The sequence below is a fragment of the Arachis ipaensis genome, chromosome B08 (assembly GCF_000816755.2).
Source record: "Arachis ipaensis cultivar K30076 chromosome B08, Araip1.1, whole genome shotgun sequence".
In the NCBI taxonomy this organism is placed as follows: domain Eukaryota; kingdom Viridiplantae; phylum Streptophyta; class Magnoliopsida; order Fabales; family Fabaceae; genus Arachis; species Arachis ipaensis.
Genome location: NC_029792.2, coordinates 13,995,899 through 14,015,955, shown reverse-complemented (window position 1 = coordinate 14,015,955; position 20,057 = coordinate 13,995,899). Strand labels below are relative to the sequence as shown.

Genomic DNA, 20,057 nt, shown 5'->3' with positions numbered 1-20,057 from the left:
CTTAATAATTTATTTAGTTGTACTCTATTTTTTTTTACTAAATTATATTTGTTTAGATTTATTTATTGTATTTTATTTAGTTTAGTTTAATATAATCTTTGGTTTGCTAAAGCATATTTGTTTGGTGTCATTTTATTTATTTAGTTTAGTGTGCTCCATGTTCTTTTGCTAAATCATATTTGTTTGGACTTATTTATTGTATTTTATTTAGTTTAGTTTAATGTAATCTATGGTTTGCTAAAGCATATTTGTTTGGAGTCATTTTATTTATTTAGTTTACTGCAATTCATGTTCTTTTGCTAAATTACATTTGTTTGGACTTACTTGAAGTCATTTTATTTAGTTTAGTCTAGTGAAATCTATGATCTGGTAATACATATTTATTTGGAGTCATTTTATTTATTTAACTCAGTGTACTTTATGTTCTTTTGCTAAATCATATTTGTTTATACTTATTTATTGTATTTTATTTAGTTTAGTTTAATATAATATATGATTTGCTAAATCATGTTTGTTTAGAGTTATTTATTTAATTTAGTGTAATTTGATAAGCAGGCTCATTTTTCGGTGACTCTTGGAAGTCAGATGAGTTGAGAACTCCACCAAATTATGATAATGAGGCAGATCCGGTTGTGAATCTAATTTTTAATGATGTTGTCAAATTTGGCTATGTCAGGTTAGAATTATGGATGAAATTTACAACTAGAAAAGCTTTCAAGAGGGTTGTTACAAACTATACTCTAGAAGAGGGAAGAAGAGTAAGATATTCAAAGAATGACGCTACTAGAGCTAGAGTTATTTATAGAAATGAACAGTGTCCTTGGTTGATCTATTGTTCTTATAACAAGATGCATGCATGCTGACAGATTAAGGCATTTAATGATGACCATACTTGTGAGAGAAAAACAAAAAATAGGTGTGCAACTAGGAAGTGGGTTTCTGAAATCCAATAAAAAAGATAAGAAAGCAACCTACTTTCAGGCATTGTGAGGTATTTGACTATTTCAAGAGAAAAACTGGAGTTCAATTGTCTAGGACCACCATTACAAGATCTTTAGGAGATTCCATGAAGATTGAGAGAGGTGATGAAGCAGCCCAGTATGCCGAGCCTATGGATTATGCAGAGGAATTGTTGAGGTCAAATCCGGAATCTACTATGAAACTAGGTGTGAATGCACAGCCTGAGGGAGACCCTATCTTTCAGAATTTTTATGTGTGTCTTCATGGTTGCAAGCAAAGATTTGTGCATGGATGTAGACCCTTGATTGGTTTGGATGCAGCGTTTCTAAAGATTTTCTATGGAGAATAGTTGATTTGTATCGTGGGACAAGATGCAAATAATCACATCTACCCCATAGCATGAGCTATTGTTTCTGTTGAGAACACAACAATTTGAAAGTGGTTCTTGAAATTTTTGCATGAAGACATCGGTCACTATCAGGAGCATAACTGGTGTTTCATGAGTAACATGCAAAAGGTACGTATAATGTACTATATAGAAGCACGCTATATGATATATTTGACTGTTTAGATTTAATGATAGTTTTGTTAGGAAATATTTGGATTTAATGAATGTATAGTCAGGGTATATTTTGAGCATTAGGCACTTGTGAATTCTGAACTGGTATCATTCTCATGGTCATTCTAAACTATTACCATTTTCACTTGTGAATTGCAGGGATTCATATCGGCACTGTAGGAGGTTATACCTAATGTGCATCACAGATTTTGTGCATGGCTCTTGTGGCATAACTTCCAAAAGCGATAGAAGGACAAGCACCTAAAATCATTGTTGTGGGCATGTGTTAGAGCACAGACAGTTCCAGAATTTAATAAAAATATGCAAACCCTCAAGACTATCAATGTAAAGGCATGGGAGTATCTGGACAAGATCCCCAGACAATCCTGGACCAAAGCGCACTACAAAACGACAATGTATGCAGCGACATGTGTGAAGTCTTCAATTCAGTCACCAAGTCATACAGATCAAACCCAATACTTACACTATTGGAGAAAATTAGGAGGATTGTCATGACAAGTATGGCCAGAAATAAACTCAAGCTGGCCAGTCATATTGGACATTTACCTCCCATACAACAGAATAGGCTTGTAAAGGAGAGATATTCTAGCAGATACTAAACACATATGTGGTCTGGTGATGCTGTAGAGTCATGTTTGAAGTTCATGGTGATCCCCACAATGTGGTAGTTGATTTGAAAAATCACACATACAGTTGCAGGTTATGGTAGCTATCAGGTAATAGACATGTAGATTTTTTGGATTTATTTTTCTAGATACTGCAACATATTCACTTAGTTATCTTGCTTTTAGGATTACCTTGTCGTCATGTCATTGCGGCTATTGCATGTATGAATGGTCGGCCTGAGAACTATGTTCATGTATGATTGACAATAGGATCTTACAATAAGACATATGAGTTTCATATCAACCTGGTCAAAGGAGAAGATATGTGGGACAAGTCTGAGTACTCTCACTGCTTACCCCCAACAAGACCAAAATCATGTGGGAGACCAAAGTTCTATGCAAGAAAGAAGGATGCACATAAAGTTCCTGTTAGAGACAGTCAAGAGAGAAAGTCCACAAAATTAAAGAGGCAATATGGCAAGTTCACTTGTGGAACTTGTGGCGATATTAGTTACAACACAAGGGGGTGCGAAGTTGCAAAAAAGTTAAGGGCAGAGGAGGTAGCAACAGTTGCAGAACAAGCTGATGATGAAGATGGTGAAGAAGCCCCACAAAATGCTCAAGTTGATAATCAAGTTGGTGATAAAGTTAGTCCCTAACAAGGTACTATTGTAGAAGGTGTTACTGGCTCAAGGTGTTCATGGTGGTATGGCCCTAGCTATAAAATTTTGGCTTACTTTATATTTTGTATTTTGTACTATGTTATTGCTTAATTAACATTATTATGAGCTTTTGTTAAGACAACACCATTGTCATAGTTATTATAATTATAATGATATATTACAAGTTAATCTAGTTAAAGGTGTATATTTATTAGCTTTATTTTGTCATTACATTATCCTTCATCCAAGTTAATATCCAAGTTAATAAGATACAAAGTCGAGGAAAACTTAACTTCATTCATTTATAATCATAAATCATTACATAATGATCATGGACACATTCACACTCTAACTTTTTTTTAACTAAAAACCAAAACAACTAAATACCAAAACCAAACCCAATAGTTATTACAATACATGACAGCAGCATCTTCAATGTGCTAATACTACTCTCTAAAAATTTTATTATGCAATTGAGTTCATTAAAAACTTCTTCTACAACGTGAACCACACCTTATTCTTCATATCCATTAGCCCAACGAAAGAAATTTCAGTGAACTCCAAACTACAATAATTCAAAAAGAAACATTGAATTAACAATTATCAAATCATCCTTTTAAGCCCGTATTAACTTAACAATTCCATTAAATAGAGAATTTTACCTCATAGTTGGGACACCCATGAAAAGGTCTTCTTGGATTCTCTGGCGTCGCTGAGTACTTAATCACCGTACGCAACCCACAATTGCATAATACAACGTTCTTACTCCTGGTTCAAATTTTTCGGTTACTGTAGTTTCTCCCACTGGAATTGTTCTTACTTGAGCATTCTTGACTTCTATCACTACCGCCCCTCATGATTCACCCAAAAGAGTGACTTTTCAGAGTTTCACAAGATGAACAACAACAACGAGGAGGAGAGAGTGGAGATGAAGAACAAAGATGAACAACAATAACGAGGAGGAGAGGAGTGGAGACGAAAAACAAAGATGAACATTTGAGGGGTTAGAATTTTTTTTTTTTTTTGAACAAAAGAGCTCAACACAATAAGGTGGAGCGACAAGCAAACCAACCCTACAACATAAATAAGTAGATAAAAAACTTCCTTTATGTCATCTCCGGCATAGCCATCAACAACAAAAAGGATCTAGACTACTCTATTCTCTAACACTGTTTAAAGATTGCTGAAACACCTCCTCTGCACTCCTTTTCTTATTATTAAAAATCTGTCTGTTCCTCTCTAGCCAAATGTTCCAAATAATCGAGAAGAAGCACATAAGCCACCTGTTACACTCTATCTTCCTGTTGGCAGCACCTGTCAAACTCTCAAAGTGTTCTTTTAGGGAGCCCAGAAAAGACCACGATCTCTAAAATTCAGATAGCCATAGACACCACACCTGCCAAGTAAACTCACAACCCAGGAATAAATGATTATTATGTTCAACTTCTGTATTACACAATCCGCACATGTTATCACCTTGACTCATAATACCCAATCTAACCAGTCTTTCTTTAGTATTCACTCTTCCTATCAGAGTAAACCAGATAAATAACTCCACTCGTGGCGGCACTAAACCTTTCCATAAGGTTCTTGTGAAGCTGTAGCTAGTTATGTCCTCCGAGAGAGATTTTGACTGTACTACCTGCACAAAAGAGTTAGTTGAGAATATACCTTCCTTGTCAAATTTCCAAAAAAATTTGTCTGGCTTATCATGTGCCAGCTTTACAGGTCGTAAATTGAACCACCAGATCCAACTCCCATTGGTATAAATCTCGCCTCCACTGAAAATTCCAGATCCACTCTAGCCCATCCCAAAACCCACAATCCCTTATGACTGATCCTTTTTTGTTTGAAATGGAGAAAAGCCTCGGAAAACTCATCTTTAATGGACCACTTTGTAACCATAGATCTTCCCAGAATCGAGTCCTCCTTCCGTCATCCACCTCCATAGACAACCCCGCAATCATCTTATCTTTCACAGCATTATTCCTGAACTGCATTTGACAGATATCCTTCCATGGACTCCCTCTAGTAGGTAATGTTTGAGCTGATAACATCACACGGGGGTTCAACTCATAGCAAGAGCACACAATCTTCTTCCATAATGGATCTTTTGAAAATCGCCACCACCACTTGAATAGTAGTGCGGTGTTTCTAACCACGGCATCGCCTATCCCCAATCCACCCAATTTTTTGGAGACTTGAACCACCTCCCACTTAACTAGCGCCAGACCATTTCTGCCTTCCTCCTTGCTCCACAGGAATCTTCACTGTAGTGATATCAACTTTTCTGCCACTGCCTTTGGCATCTTGTACAGACTCAAGTAGTACACCAATTTGGGTTAGGATTTTATAAGTATGAATGGATCAATTGGGTGTTTTAATCAAATTTGAGACACCAATTTGAATTGAACTCATTGTGTGTCCACATCAGCGTTGTACACCTCAGCGCCGTTAAAACGTCTCTTAACTTTTGGACCAACGAGAATTCACGATTCTGAAAGTGGGAGATTTATTTGGTCATTTTAAAAAGTGGAGGATTAATCTGAAACAAATTAGGAATTTTAAGGACTAAATTGGACATTACAATGAAACATAATTAATTTATTGCTTAAATTAAAAAATAGCTTATCTTACGGAATGTATTTAAAGTCTTATTTTCTTTAATAAATAAACATTAAATCCAATTTTTAACCAAAAAAATATTAGGAAATTAACAATCTTTTAAATATTATCTAATATTTTTTGCCTTTCATGGATATAAAGTTAATTTTGTTTACTCCTAAAAATATATACCAAATAAATAATTACAAAGAACTATCTTTTAATAATTAATATTAGCCAACTTTATTTAACTCTCATTTTTCAAAAAATTTAAAAATTAGTATTTAGAATTTAAAATTTAATATTTAGGATATAAGTAGGGACGGAACTTAGTTAAGACAAAGGGGGGCCATGGTCCCCCCAACTTGTTATAAAAAAATTAGTAGTACTTCTTCAAAAAATAAAAAATAGTTTAGTTGGCTTAAATATTTTGCTTTTATTGCACAATAGTTTTTAATTTTAAACATTAAAAACCTGTTGGATTGTGATTTGTTGGCTTTCACAACACATCAAAATTAAAAAATAAAATCAAATCAAATAAAAAAGTTATCTAACAAAAAAAACATAAACATAAAAAGAGATCATCTAACAATCAAATCAAATAAAAAAGTTATTTAACAAAAAAATAAGAATAAAAAAAATCATCTAACAAAATAAAAGATAAAAATTATCATTATAAAAAACACGCTGCTTTGCTAGCAGCTTCTCTATTCGCATTTCGCAGCTCTCTATTCAACAAGCAACACTCTCTCTACTAACAAAATTAAAGAATAATTATATTCATAAATTTTATTTTAATATAAATATTATTATTAAATTTTTATGTTAAATTTTGACCCCTTCAAAATTTTGTTTCAAGCTCCGCCATTAGATATAATTATCTACCAAAATAAATGGTAATCTTTGCATCACTTTCTTCTTTTCCTTTCGTTTTCCTTTCCTTGTCACTCTTTTCCATATCTCAGATTCTCAGCATAAAGGTAGGAATTGATATACTGCTCGAACAAGTCATCATAATATATAAAATAATTCATTAAAATATACCACATACATGCGTGGCACTAAAATGGAATGGACACAAATCACATTCACCAGAACAAAAGCATCGTATTAGAAATATTTTAAGCTTTTTAGACCTCAAAGTTAGTGATGATGAGACTGCAGGTTTTAAGGTTAAGAATGTGACTTGAGACAACCACCACCTAAATTTTTATTTTAAAAAAACTCATAGCAGCGAAGCAAAGCATAAATCCAAGCACGAAGTTTATTGTAATGAAATCCGAACATTCAACCTTCAAAGAGACTCAAGAGTCCAAACAATTCAAGAGAACTTATGCTTTGCTCTAGAATCAAAGAAAACCCCAAGAGAGGGAGAATAAGAAAAAGTTACAAAACCTTCATAGCCACAGTTTGTGAAGTATACATGCATTATTCTCATACCTACATAAACCCTGATGATGTTTCAGTTTATTGCACCCTTCTAGCTTCAACATAGTAAGCATTATTTTGTTGCAAGTGCAACAGCACCCCCATTGCATCTTCTCAATTCTTCCTTGACCCTATACAATGGCTACTACCAATGTTTTAAGGTCTAATGAAGTGGGTCATGTCTTATTGGGATTGTTCTGTCTATTGCTCTTGGTAAACAAGGGTAATGCTTATGAGTTTGTAGTAGGGGGTCAAAAGGGTTGGAGTGTTCCAAGTGACCCCAATTCCAATTCTTACAATCAATGGGCAGAAAAGAACAGATTTCAAATAGGAGACTCCCTAGGTGAGTTCTTATTTTAATCACATGGTATATATTGTTATCATTGGTTTTGTCAAAGGTATGGAATAGAAGTGGGAAGATTTGAAATAATATGGCTCTAAATAACATGAAATATTTTTAGTATGATTAGTGAAAGTAATTGTTTTCTTAGAAAATATATAATTTTACTCTATGTTATAGTTGTAGTATTATTTAAACAAATGCGTATTTAAACGTTTAATTCTTTGTATACTATATTAACACTCATTTTTATCATTTTTAAATTTTAGTTTAATCGTCACTCTGACATCAAATTCCTAACTATAAGCATCTATTTCAAGTAAACAAATAACACAACTACTCTAAGGATAATGGTATGAATTGGATGTAAAGAGAACACCTTCTTCCTCTTCTTAAATAAAGAACCTCTATACTTTCAGTGTTACATCTAAAGCTAATATGGCTAGAACAGTGAAACTTTGTAATAAGTAAATGGTACGTTGACATAGTTCAACATTCAATTTGATACCAATTGCAGTGTTCAATTACCAATCTGGTCAAGACTCGGTGCTTCAAGTAAGTAGTGAAGACTATGCAAGCTGCAACACTGATGGATCTTCTGAAAAATTCTCTGACGGCCATACAGTCATCAAGCTGAAGCAATCAGGGCCACACTATTTCATAAGCGGAAACAAAGACAACTGTGCCAAGAATGAGAAACTAGTGGTGATTGTGATGGCTGACAGGACCAACAGAAACACCAACCAAACAGGCACTGCTGTTTCTCCTTCTCCTTCTCCATTGCCCACTCTCTCAACAGAGTCAATTGCTCCTTCACCACCAACAGCAGGGACTGTTGGCCCTACACCACCAACAGGAACTGTGGGTGCTCCTCCACCAACAGGGACTGTCGGTGCGCCACCACCAACACCAGCAGGGACTGTAGGTGCTCCACCACCTACACCAACCGGGACTATGGGGACTCCACCTCCTCTGCAAGGAGTTTCACCTCCACCACCAGGGACTTCGTTGACAAACCCAACTTCTGCTCCTGTCAGCCAACCTCCTCCTAATGCCGCTTCTTCAGTCTTTCTCAGCTTTGTTGGCTCTCTTGGAGCACTCATGGCTTCTATTCTGGTTTTATCATTCTAAGTGGAGAATATGAGCCATTTAGTTTTCTATTTTTTTCCTCGGCATATGTATATTACATATTTTCCATGGCTGCTTCTACGTTGAGTGGGGACGCCATTGGCATTTGTTTGTGGGACATGGGTAATAAGGTGACAATGTTCACCCTTTTGTGTGATTCATACTTGATGCTACACGAATATTCAATAAGTCGAACTTGAAATAAAACCATTTTATAATTCACTGTAAATATGCCAGATGGTTCTATTATAGTAGTGAATTTATTCAAACTCAGATGACACCAAGTTATGCCTTAGTTGCAATGTTGATGATGATGCTCCCTTCTGCTGCCAAAAGGAAAAAAGGAAAGAACGAAATAAAGGAATAAACAGAGAATCACCCTGTAACCGATCATCAAATTGCCGAAAGCTGAAGGAAGAGCTCGTATGAAAACACTGGAGCAATGGTGATCCATGAAGGCTTTACTACTTTAATTTAACAGAACATTGAAATAAACAATAAATGAATGAATGAAGTAACATGTTAATCCTAAGAGTCTTTTCTCAACCATACGAACAAGGACAAAAAATTTGGTGTAAGCAGAAATCCAGGACACGACCCTTAAACATAGAAAGCCCAGGATACATTTATGGAGCTCGCAATCCCTGTAATGATCATTTGACCGAATTAACAACTCAAGTTACACTTCTATGCCTTTGTAGCATATCTATAGAGAACAATGTGCTAAAAGGCCTCCTAGTTAAAATGGCTTTAGCAAAATCAAAAGCCCTACTCTAGATAACAACTTTGAACTATCTATCAAAAGTTTTTGCCAAGCTCAACTTTTTTCATTAGTCTAATAGTGTTGTGCAGAATCGAGTCCAAAATTCCAGCTACCTGAAACCAAAGAGAAGACTGTGAACAACAAAATTAGTGAATAGTACAAGTGTAAAGCCTCTGTCTGAGAAGACTGATACAAACCGTGAAAATACCCCCAATGATAGCACAGACATTTGTTATAAAATGTGAAAAAGATTTCGGGTTTTCTGTTACTAAGACCTGCACATAAAAACATAATTTACCGGTTAAAAAGGAAGCAATAAGCTCAAGTCAAAACTATGAATCTCCATACGAATACCTGCATGGGGGAGAGCTCAAGATGGAACTTTGCCACAGGAATGTGTACACTCTGTGCTACACTGCTGTGTGCTGTGTATTCATACTCCTCAACTAATTTATAATCTTTTCCAGTAATCACCTCTGTTTTAACTATCTGGAGGTAATGCTCCATCTGCAGATATATATTGTATGGTTGAATAAAGCTGCAATACACTCATCTTTCTCTAGTTATCAGCATTCATTCAGAAAGAAATTACTACGAACAGAGGCATCAACAGATGAAAGATATTGTATCAGTTGTAACTGATTAGTTGTTTTAGATTAATTGAAACCAAAAACTAATAAGGGGACTTCTAAATGGATTTATTGCCTCCATTCCATGTGGCTTTCATTCTATTTGTGCCTTTGGGTGCTTCAAACAGGTATTACTGATACATATGAAAAAAAATAATTGCCGGATCAAATTTAGTTTCAAGTAATTCACAAATTTTAAAGTGTGAGACTAACAGTTGCAAAGATTAAGAATATAAGGAGGTCTTTTACTGAATGCAACTTCAACATATATAGGGAGCAAAACTCTCATCAATTTATGTGCTGGTCATTGCAGATTGCAGAAGCACCTGTAACATATCAAAATTATTTACTAGAAAATTTAAGACTGTTGCTTAAACTGGTTTCATCCTTTTGACTTGCTTGACAGCCAAGGGAGGGAAGGAGAAAGGGGAAAGCCCTAAGCTACGTGCCAATGTTCCATAATGGTGTATGGTATATACTGATATTCTAATGAACGATTTAGAGTCTAAGGTACTATATGTCGATGCCATGCATAAAATGTTAAATGCTCAAATTAGGAAAGTTGAAAGCCAAGTTAGAATCAACTTACAGTAACATTTGCTCCTAAATCACGCGTATTGATGAATGACCGGCCATTCAACCTTTCATGGCTGCTACCAACATAAGGTATCAAGCGCTTCACATCACTCAAAACCCTAGGTGACAATTTCCGTCCAAAAGATAGATGGTGTACGACATGTGACATGTTCATTTGAGAAGCATCGAAAGAATGGGCATCAGATCTAGCTGATATAACCAAATCTCCTGGAACCTGCAGAGTTGGAAACAGCTTGCATTCAGCATAATATTAAAATCTATAATGTTTTCAGTAAAGATAGGTCAAATTCCCAGTTTAGTTTACTATTTTTCTTTTGATATAAACAAAAGAATACAATGGACGAAAAAGACAAGTGTAAAAACAAGCAAGGAATCAAAAGCATCAGTTATTTGGAAAGCAATGTAAGAAATCCTAGATGATGCTCATATTTGAAAAGTGAAAACTAGGAAGCAAATTTTGCTTTACATCACTGTGTTAGGCTAGCTTTAGCCATCTGGGAGTTTACCTTTTTGACACGCACATATCCTTCAATTCTACATCCCCCAGCTAAAGGTGCAGGTCTTTTTCTGTACTCTGTACCATTGGATTTATCCTCCAAACCTAGCTTCTGAGATTCTGCAGGGAGAGAAGCCACTAACTTCTCCATTGTCTGTAGTGAAATACTTTATATCAGCTAAGTTTCACTTTTCAATGGATATGTTTAATTACGTTTCAAATCATCATCCAGACAGGAAGTTAATTCAAATTTACTAGAAAAAGAAAATATAATACGTACCTTGACTAGGCTATCTGTATCACGATCTCCATAATAGGACTCATGATCATGATCTCCATGGTCATCTCTGAAATAGGAAGCATATTTTTAAACTTATATTCAATCCAAAATCTCTAAAACTAATCACAGAGACACAGACCAAAGAGTTGCAATATTCAGGTAGGATGCACATAAAAAAAAGGAAGAAGGAAGAAAAAGAAAAAGATATGCATATTGATCATGTAGATTTTGTTAGAAATGAATTGACATAGGTTTAAGTGCGAGGGAATGAGGGATAACAACATATTGAAATAGAATAGAAATTGTCTACATGTAAAATTGGAAAGTTGATGGATGAAAATCCCCTCAACATCTAAGTTTTCCTTACCATTACATGTGTCGGGACACACATCCCCTAAGAGCCTTCTTTCAATGTTAAATCGATCTACACTAACACTTGCAACCTTACATTTTCTTACTGCTTCTGTCATTACTCTCAGCCTTTCATCATTTCTCCCATTCTAAACAGAGTTTTAGGACCACTCTGATAATCTTTTAGAGGCACCAAAACAGTAATATCATATCCATGGGAAATGCAATATCTAGAAAATAAACAAGCACCATAAAAGGTACATAATATCTAAAGGGATACAGAGATAAGCTACTTATTATTGCTCAAAAACTGAATAAAAAAAAATATTTGTATTATTACCTGATATCACTTCCTTTACGGAAGATACGAATTGATGGATACCCTTGTATGTGATGGCTGCATTTGATGAAAAATATGGTTGAATGGCAAAACGTAAACATGAGGATGCCAAATGAAATTACAGAAACACAAAAACTAACAAAAATGACATAAGAAAAAATCACATTACAATAAAGAACATGTATTTCAAATTCATATTCAACTTGAAAAAGTATAAGTATAAAAGTTCATGTCCATCTTGTGAACAAGGAGATAACTAAATTACAAATTAAGAAAAGAGAAAGATTGTAGAAGGAGATAAGTAAATTAGCTGAATCTTTGTTTTTGAAGGGGAACAAAAGCAAGAAAAGTTTTGAATTTTAATAGTACCTCCGGCATAAATCTCCTTCTTCCGTGCAATCTACCTTCCCCAAAACAATACGGCCATCGATCTCTGGATCATATCTGCATACAAATGTAATTGTACATAACGGATATTGAATTTGTAAAATGATGTTAAGGTAACTTGTAGTTATAGAAAAGATAAATAAGAGTACGACTTCTAAAGTATAAATTCTAGGAAGTGAGAACAGCACATTAAAAGATAAAGTACCTCTCTTTTATTATTTTAGCTGCTTTCTCCCATGAAGGTTTCTGAGGGGAAAGAGATGAAAGTGTCATATATATATATATAAACTACCAATTATTAAATGGAAGAACTTCTTCATAATTTCTCATCATGGCTAAGTAAATAGCCAACTAACGTGGGCACATGTTAAGTAGATCTTACCCCTGCATGCCATATCATTCAATCTTCTGAATCATGACATCACATTAGTCATTACTGATATATAAATAAATGCTGGTGAGGTTAAACTAGACGCTCAAATCAGCCTTTACCAATGCTACTCGGTACTTAATTTTTTTGCTTTTAGGGAATAATGAGAAATTGTTGATATATAAGCAGTAAATAAGATCTATTTAGAAAATAACATGAAGGGGAAAAAAAAAGATGCCAAGAACCATCCTATTTTCTGAATTGAGGAAGAAATCAGAAACTAAGGTAAAATAATTACCAAGCGTTGACTCCAGTAACACCAAGGAGCATAAAAATTTACAACTGTAATTGGAAACCTGACAAAAAATTTTCCAAAATTGTGTAAATGCATCTGGAAAAAGAACTATTCAACTCATACTCAGCTTAAACACATAAAAACCAAATGAATGAATCACATAATTGACCCACTTACAGACGAGAATATTTATCAAAATTGCGTGATGTAAGTGTAAGAGAACCTTCAACTGATTCTTCCTCTACTAGCTCATCATGTTTAATGATGTTTGCAGTTGTCCCTGAATGAAATTCAGCCCCAGTGGGTCTTAAATTTGTATCAATAGAAAACTTGCGAACTGTTTTTGTTATATTCAGTCTGTTCTGAAAACAAGAGGTCACAAATTAAGGACAAGGGATAAAAGTAACCTATGATATGGTATGATATCATAGTAAATCATAACATGCATGAGAAAATGAACATTTTATATTAATAATTAATATAAAGAATAATGCAAACATAAAATTAGTCTACTTCAAGTACTTATTTATGTTTTAGTATCCTGATTTTACACTTCAGAGACAATTATGATAAGTACATCACGCACAATTTTGGAAGAGTACTAATGAATAAAACAATATAGGAAATCTAGAAGGACAAATAAATACCATTATGACATTATCTAGCCGTTAACTAGAGGTTTCTTATGGTATGAATTCACAATATAGTAAAAAGTATTGAATTAATAGGTTCCTCACGTTTAGGCTTCACCTGGTCACTTAGTTTTAAACAATATCTCCATTAATAGGTCTACTTGAGCTAATTTAAAGATTTTATGACTTCAAATGAAAATAATAGATAAATAGACATATTGATGTTTCTTGTGCTGCACCTGAACCCACACTATGGTCCATGTAGAGAGTCTATGATGCATTCAAGTACTCAAAACCCAAAGAAAAACTTCTAAAATCACAATCACAAATATGTTTTGCTAGAAATGATCAGACTGAAAAATGGAATAGAAACTTACTGTTCCCAGCACATCACTCACATCAACTGATGCAAACTCGCATGAAAGTGCAGGAAAACTGCAAGATAATTTGGAGCAATCAGCAAGAAGTGATAGACAGCAAAAAGGATAAATGGCTATGGGATTAACTGAACATACTCAGAAAAACAGAATAACAGTTGGTAAATGAACTGAAAGAGAAAAATCACAAGACACTATCATGTTGGCCATCCCTGATTAATACCAATCTCACAATCATTCATTATACATAAAATATAAATTGGAAAAACCAGTCCTTCAACACCTCCATCACACATCCACACTCCCTAATTTCAAAGTGAATTGACGAGAAAGAAAGGAGTGTTGTTAATATGAAAAGTACAGTTTACAAATACATGCTGACACAAGACACAATCCCAAGTTCTTTGCAGAATACCAAGCTTAGGTGAAGAAAACCATGAAGCCACCAATAGTATACACAGACTCGAGCAAATGCCTTAGAGAAACATCATATATTATAACAAAGATAGAAAATACCTATTTAGGCTTCTACCTGATATTGAAATCTATACGTAAAAACTCCCCGTCAGAACTCTTGTCAACAATCACAGATGTAGTGGTGCTGAAAGACAAATAATTACTGAGTTCCTGCATGAAGGTTGCATGATGTACATCAAACACCAATTCCAAGATCAAACTTTTCAAAACCAAATTGTGAAGCATAGGACCTAAATATCAATTGAGAACACAATCAACATGTGCAATCATGCATACATAACACGTTTACTAAACATTTCAAAGACCTGAGCTGGAATTGTAAAACCACTGACCATTCCAAATAAAAAGATCATGGAAAGAGCTGCTACTATGGATAACCCCGCTCCAGATAGTGATGCCTCAGTTAAATCTCTAGGGATTTTTCTGTAGACAGAATAGAGACATTGGAGTAATTTACATATCAGCTAAAAGAAAATGTCACATTTGCATCCACAAATCATAAATTACGATTATTATTAAAATTTTAAACCACTCATTGAGACTTATATAACACACCACCATTTCTTTTACCGTTTTTACACTTCATATATAAATTGTCGGTTAAAAACTTCTGAGATTTTCAATTACAAGAAAGTGCCAAATCACGAATTGACGATAGTAAACAGCACACGCTGAAGTGAAGTGAATCAAAGTTAAATCCTTCATTCACTTATATATTTGTGCCTTCCATTTTTGCATGTAAACACAGAAACAGAACAAACACCACATCCTCATTCTCTTCAGTTCATCTCGCAAGAATCACACTCAACGGAGCTTTAAAATGCAACGAACAACATTCCAAATTACAACTACAAGCTAAAACACAAACACACTACCAAACCCTTGCATTAGAAGCTTAAAACCAGCACCAATGGATTATAACGAAAATCTCAAGGAATTCACATTCACGTATTTGCGATCAAATCGGTAAAATTGACGGCATTGTAACCGAAGATTGAAACTCGAACAACACGAAACGATGCATTCACGTCGACATAACATGAACCTGGTGATGCTCAAACGCGAAATGCAATAATGCGGATAAACGAAATGAGAAAAACAAAAACTAAAATGATGAATGAGATCCTTACCTGTAGAAATCAACGGATTTGAGTTTGCTTGAGGAAATCATGGCTGCGACTTACGAGGAACTGAAAATTCAGAGAGAAAAAGAAAAAGAAAAGGAGAGAAGAAAGCTCAAATCTCAGAGAATGAGATTTGAGAATTGAAAGGGAGAAAGGTAGCGTAATAGATCGAAAGAGCTAAGCTAAGCTTTCTTTCCTTCAAGTGTTAGCATACACTATTCGGTGTTAAGTTATAGTATTCCGAACCTTTTAACTAAAACTCCGCTCTCACTCTCTACTACTGCTCTGACTATGTAATATTATATTAGTCTTCTTTTAATCTTATTTATTTTTTTATTAGTATTAGTGTAAAACTATAACTATCTCACTTTTGAGTCCATCTCGTCTTTAAGAATTAAATTATAATCGAATAAGTGAAGACAGAATGCAAATATTATATAGAAATGATCACACACATAAATATAAAGAATTAATAAGATTCTGCTTGCATTTTCATATGATTCTATAAGAGGCAATGGGGCATGGTGTATTTTGGAATAGATGAACGGTTTTTGTCAGGAATGTAAGTTATAGGATAGTATTATCACTGTATTCTTTTTTTTTTTCTAATCAGATATACATTATGCCGAAAGCTTAATGACTAACCTCTCAATATTATAGAGACACAAAATGATGCATTCCTATTTTTTAGTAAATATTGAACTCAAAATAAATAATTAAAAAATACAGATTCTCATTTATCTATATTAAGTTACATATTACTGTATTCTAGTGTTAATATTTTTTTATGCATATAGCTCTTAAAAGAAAATATAAGGTTAAATGGTAATTTTGAGTTATAATTTAATTTAAGAGTTTTTAGTTAAAAATTAACTTTTAAATTTTGATGGTTTTTTTTTTTTATTTGAGAGATAAAAGATGACTTATGTAAGTATCAGAGTGATGATAACATTAATGTTATAACCATTTGGTCATTATTAAATCAGCAATGATGTAATTAAATTTGTCTTTTACAAACTCAAAATTAAGTTAAATAAAACTAAATTAAATTGTGGATCATCGTATAATAAAAATCGAAGTATATTCATCTTTAATGACGAATCTTATAGCTTAGCTTCAGTAACGGACCATACTCTTTAATATTTATTTGTCACGGTATGAAAAAACTTTGTATTACATAATAATAGACAAATAAAAATATAAAAATTTATGTTTGGATGTCATCAGTATAAATTTTTTTGTAGTTTATAAAAATCAAATTTATAATTTCATGTTTGAAATAACTTATAAATAAGATCGTATCTTCTAGTTATATAGAAGAAAATATTAAATGTTTATCTCATATTAATATTATTACACAAATAAAACATCTATTATTTTCAATTCCAAAACAAGAGATACAAATTTAATCTTAATAAAATCTATCTGAACCAAGGACATCAAGCGCATCTGGTGTAGTGGTATCATAGTACCCTCCCACGGTACTGACCGGGGTTCGATTCCCCGGATGCGCAACTGGTATCATTTTTAGGTTTCTTTTTAATAATTTTATTCTTTTATTCTTTTATTTCTTCATAAATTGGTTAAAACTATGATGAAATCATTTGTTTGTCCGAAAACAAAAAATATTTAAGCATGAAGAGACACATAAATTTCTTAAATTTTTAACCAAAAAAAATGCAATAATATGACTTAATACTTAATAGTAAATTTTGTATAAGGTTTTTTTCTTATGCTAAAACGGTTAAAATTATCATGAAAAGTTGAAAACACTTGTCTAAAAAATTTAAATACGAAGAAATACATAAATTTTTATATTTCTAAAAAAAACACACAGTAATATAATTTAGTAATAAATTTTGGATAATTTTTTAATTTGTATTATATTTGATCCGTATGTTATATAACTTGGCTGAATAATGAATTCAGATTATAAACGGACAAACTTTAACGTTATAGCTTGGTTGCAATCAGGGACGGACACAAGGGGGCGAGTGGCGGCCTCGGTCCCCCTCCAACTTTTTTTAATAGTAATAAGTTATTATGTATAATTTAATTTTTTTAAAAAAAATATTTAGTATTTAGTCTAATATAAATAAAAGTTCAGTCTAATTTAAATATTAATAATTTTTAATATCTAAAAAATAAGTAACAATATTAAAAAAATCTGAAAAAGATATTATTACTAATATTTTTTAATTAAATAAAAATTTTTAAATCTCATAAAGTGAATTCTTTTTCTTCTTGTGGCCGTTTTTTATTCGTTTGATATTAATTCTCTCTGTTTCAATTGCTACAATTAAGAGATCTTTTTCAACTATGAATATTGTGAAAAATAACTTAGAAACAAAATAAAAGATGAATTTCTTGCTAATTGTTTTTAATTATATTGAAAAGAAAATTGTTCAAAATTTTGACACATTCTATTATTGGTGAATTTTATGATACGAAGAATCGACCACTTCGTTAGTAAAAAGTATACACATTTTTTTATTTTAAAATATATTCTCTATCCGTATATTTTTATAATACATCTTATATTATATAATTTTTTTTACATAATTTTTAATATTATATGTGTTATTGGCCCCCATAATATCATTTCTGAATCCGTCCCTGGTTGCAATTACAATGATTTTTTTTTATAATTATACTTAATACCTAACTGATAACCGAATTATAATGGCATGATAGTACTCTTACTTATAGAAAGATCTATGTAAAAGAAGGAAAGTAAGTTCTAAATTTCTAGAAAATATTCCCATAAAAATTCATATATATTAACTTCAGTGTCAGAATGCCTTTTAAAATTATCCACGCTCAGATCTTGGATATCCAAATGTGTATCTCATCTAGCTCCAAAAAATTATATACTATAGTGTTGAGGACGACGAACTATATCTCAAAGAATTTAGCCATTAAAAAACAATTCTAATTTTGTTTTTTTGTTAATAATATTAAAATTTAGACTTTTGATTATAAAATAAAAAAATCGAAATAATAAAAATATAATATTTTATAATAAATATTCAAATATACTAAATAATTCTAATGAAAGCTATTTGATTATAATATATTCTAACATCCCCTTTAAAACTCAAGTGACAACTTGAGTTTGAAACTTATTTAAAATAATGAAATAAAGAAAAAAACTGCATAAATTGATAGAACTAACGGATGCAGACAGAACTGTCGGAATAAAGCGCAGACGGAACTGCCGGAAGAAAGTGCAGACGGAACTGCCACAAAGAAACGCAGACGAAATTATCGGAAGGAAGAGCACACGGAACTACTTCAAGGAAGCGCAGACGGAACTGCCACAAGCAAAGCGCAGACGAAACTATCGCAAGAAAAGCGCAGACGAAATTGTTGAAAGGGAACGCACACGGAATTGCCGTAAGGAAAGCGCAGACGAAACTACCGCAAGAATGGCCAATTGCTGAAAAACTGCTTAAAAAATGGCGAACTGTCGGAAAACTACTAAAAAGTAACAAAGTGTGAAGAAATGGCAAACTATCGGAAGCTGACGAAAAACATATGATTTCTCCATGAGAATAAATAAGTAGTGAATTAATGAGCTAATCGGTGAGGTGAGAAAACATCAAAGCATTGAAAAAAGAAAAGGGAAAAAATGGCACTGAAAAAAGTATGAAAAATGTAGTAATTTTATTACTAGAAAAAAAATAATCTATCATTTTTAAGGAGGACATCATGACTTTGATACCATGTTAGAAAGGTAAGAGAGAACGGTAGAGAAAAAAATTTGTGTATATTTAAGTTGTATGGAACGATACAATATAAAAAGGTATTTATAGGTGCTAAGAGAATCGAAATAATAAAGATATAATATCCTATAATAAATATTTAAATTTACTAAATAATTCTAATAAAAGCTAATTATTCATAATATATTCTAACAATATAATAAAATTAATTATTCCAAAATTTTAAACTAAAAAAAATATGATTATATCTAAAAATTAAAAAACCACACACATAATAATATAACTTAGTATTAAAAGCATGTGATTAGGAGGGCATTGATTCCAATTTTGGACATAGCAAAATATGTGTGCAGCAGGAGACAACACTGTCCTGTGTAGACCCTCCATAAAAGGTGTGATTGTGTGAATGCCAAATAGAATGTGCTTCATTCATAATACAACTTGAAACTAGCTTAGCTAGCTTGCACCTGCTACGCCAAAAATTCAGAGCATACATGAAAGAAAACAGACAAACACAAAACCCTTATTACCCTTAATTTGTACGTGGATCCCATTGTTCTGGTGATAATAATAAAGCCAATTCCCCCCGACCATTTATTATGTTAGGTGTAGCACATTTTTAATATGCCCATGACCATGGATCTCATCATGTGTTTATTTTGGCTGTTCTCTACTTCTCTACATACCAATTTACATTTCTTCAAAACTCAAAAGGGAGAAAGAACAAAATGAAGCGGGTTAAATAAATCGGAGTATGGTACTTTGGCTTTGTAGCGAGATTAATTTAGTTATAGTCACAGTTTTACCATGTGTTTGTAGTATTGACAATCATATTGACATTATTGTATCACCCTACAATTAGGTATTTGTATTACCTTTTATATTTATATATTCTATATAAATTTAT

The 20,057-nt window shown here is 32.9% G+C and overlaps 2 protein-coding genes and 1 non-coding gene across 5 annotated transcripts; 2 read left to right on the top strand and 1 right to left on the bottom strand.

The window, feature by feature from the left end:
* On the top strand, positions 6,807-8,529 carry LOC107614411 (early nodulin-like protein 3). Its single transcript, XM_016316625.2, has 2 exons — positions 6,807-7,182; positions 7,697-8,529. Exons 1-2 carry the CDS (start codon positions 6,978-6,980, stop codon positions 8,308-8,310), a joined length of 819 nt encoding a protein of 272 aa, XP_016172111.1. The 5' UTR covers positions 6,807-6,977; the 3' UTR covers positions 8,311-8,529.
* Positions 8,348-15,678, bottom strand: LOC107614469 (protein disulfide-isomerase 5-4). 3 transcript variants are annotated; one of them, XM_016316669.2, is made up of 15 exons: positions 15,432-15,678; positions 14,634-14,724; positions 14,357-14,451; positions 13,825-13,882; positions 12,993-13,177; positions 12,819-12,876; positions 12,356-12,396; positions 12,133-12,207; positions 11,764-11,820; positions 11,073-11,139; positions 10,803-10,946; positions 10,289-10,510; positions 9,425-9,577; positions 9,268-9,345; positions 8,348-9,183 (listed from the first exon to the last, which is right to left on the bottom strand). In XM_016316669.2, exons 1-15 carry the CDS (start codon positions 15,470-15,472, stop codon positions 9,106-9,108), a joined length of 1,443 nt encoding a protein of 480 aa, XP_016172155.1. In that variant the 5' UTR covers positions 15,473-15,678; the 3' UTR covers positions 8,348-9,105. The 3 variants fall into 3 exon arrangements, with proteins under 3 accessions (XP_016172155.1, XP_020964604.1, XP_020964605.1); XM_021108945.1 differs by lacking the exons at positions 14,634-14,724; positions 15,432-15,678 and having other exon boundaries at positions 12,993-13,172; XM_021108946.1 differs by lacking the exons at positions 14,634-14,724; positions 15,432-15,678 and having other exon boundaries at positions 12,993-13,172; positions 14,341-14,425.
* TRNAG-CCC lies at positions 16,869-16,939 on the top strand. The gene has a single exon. It is a non-coding gene; the product is annotated as a tRNA-Gly (tRNA).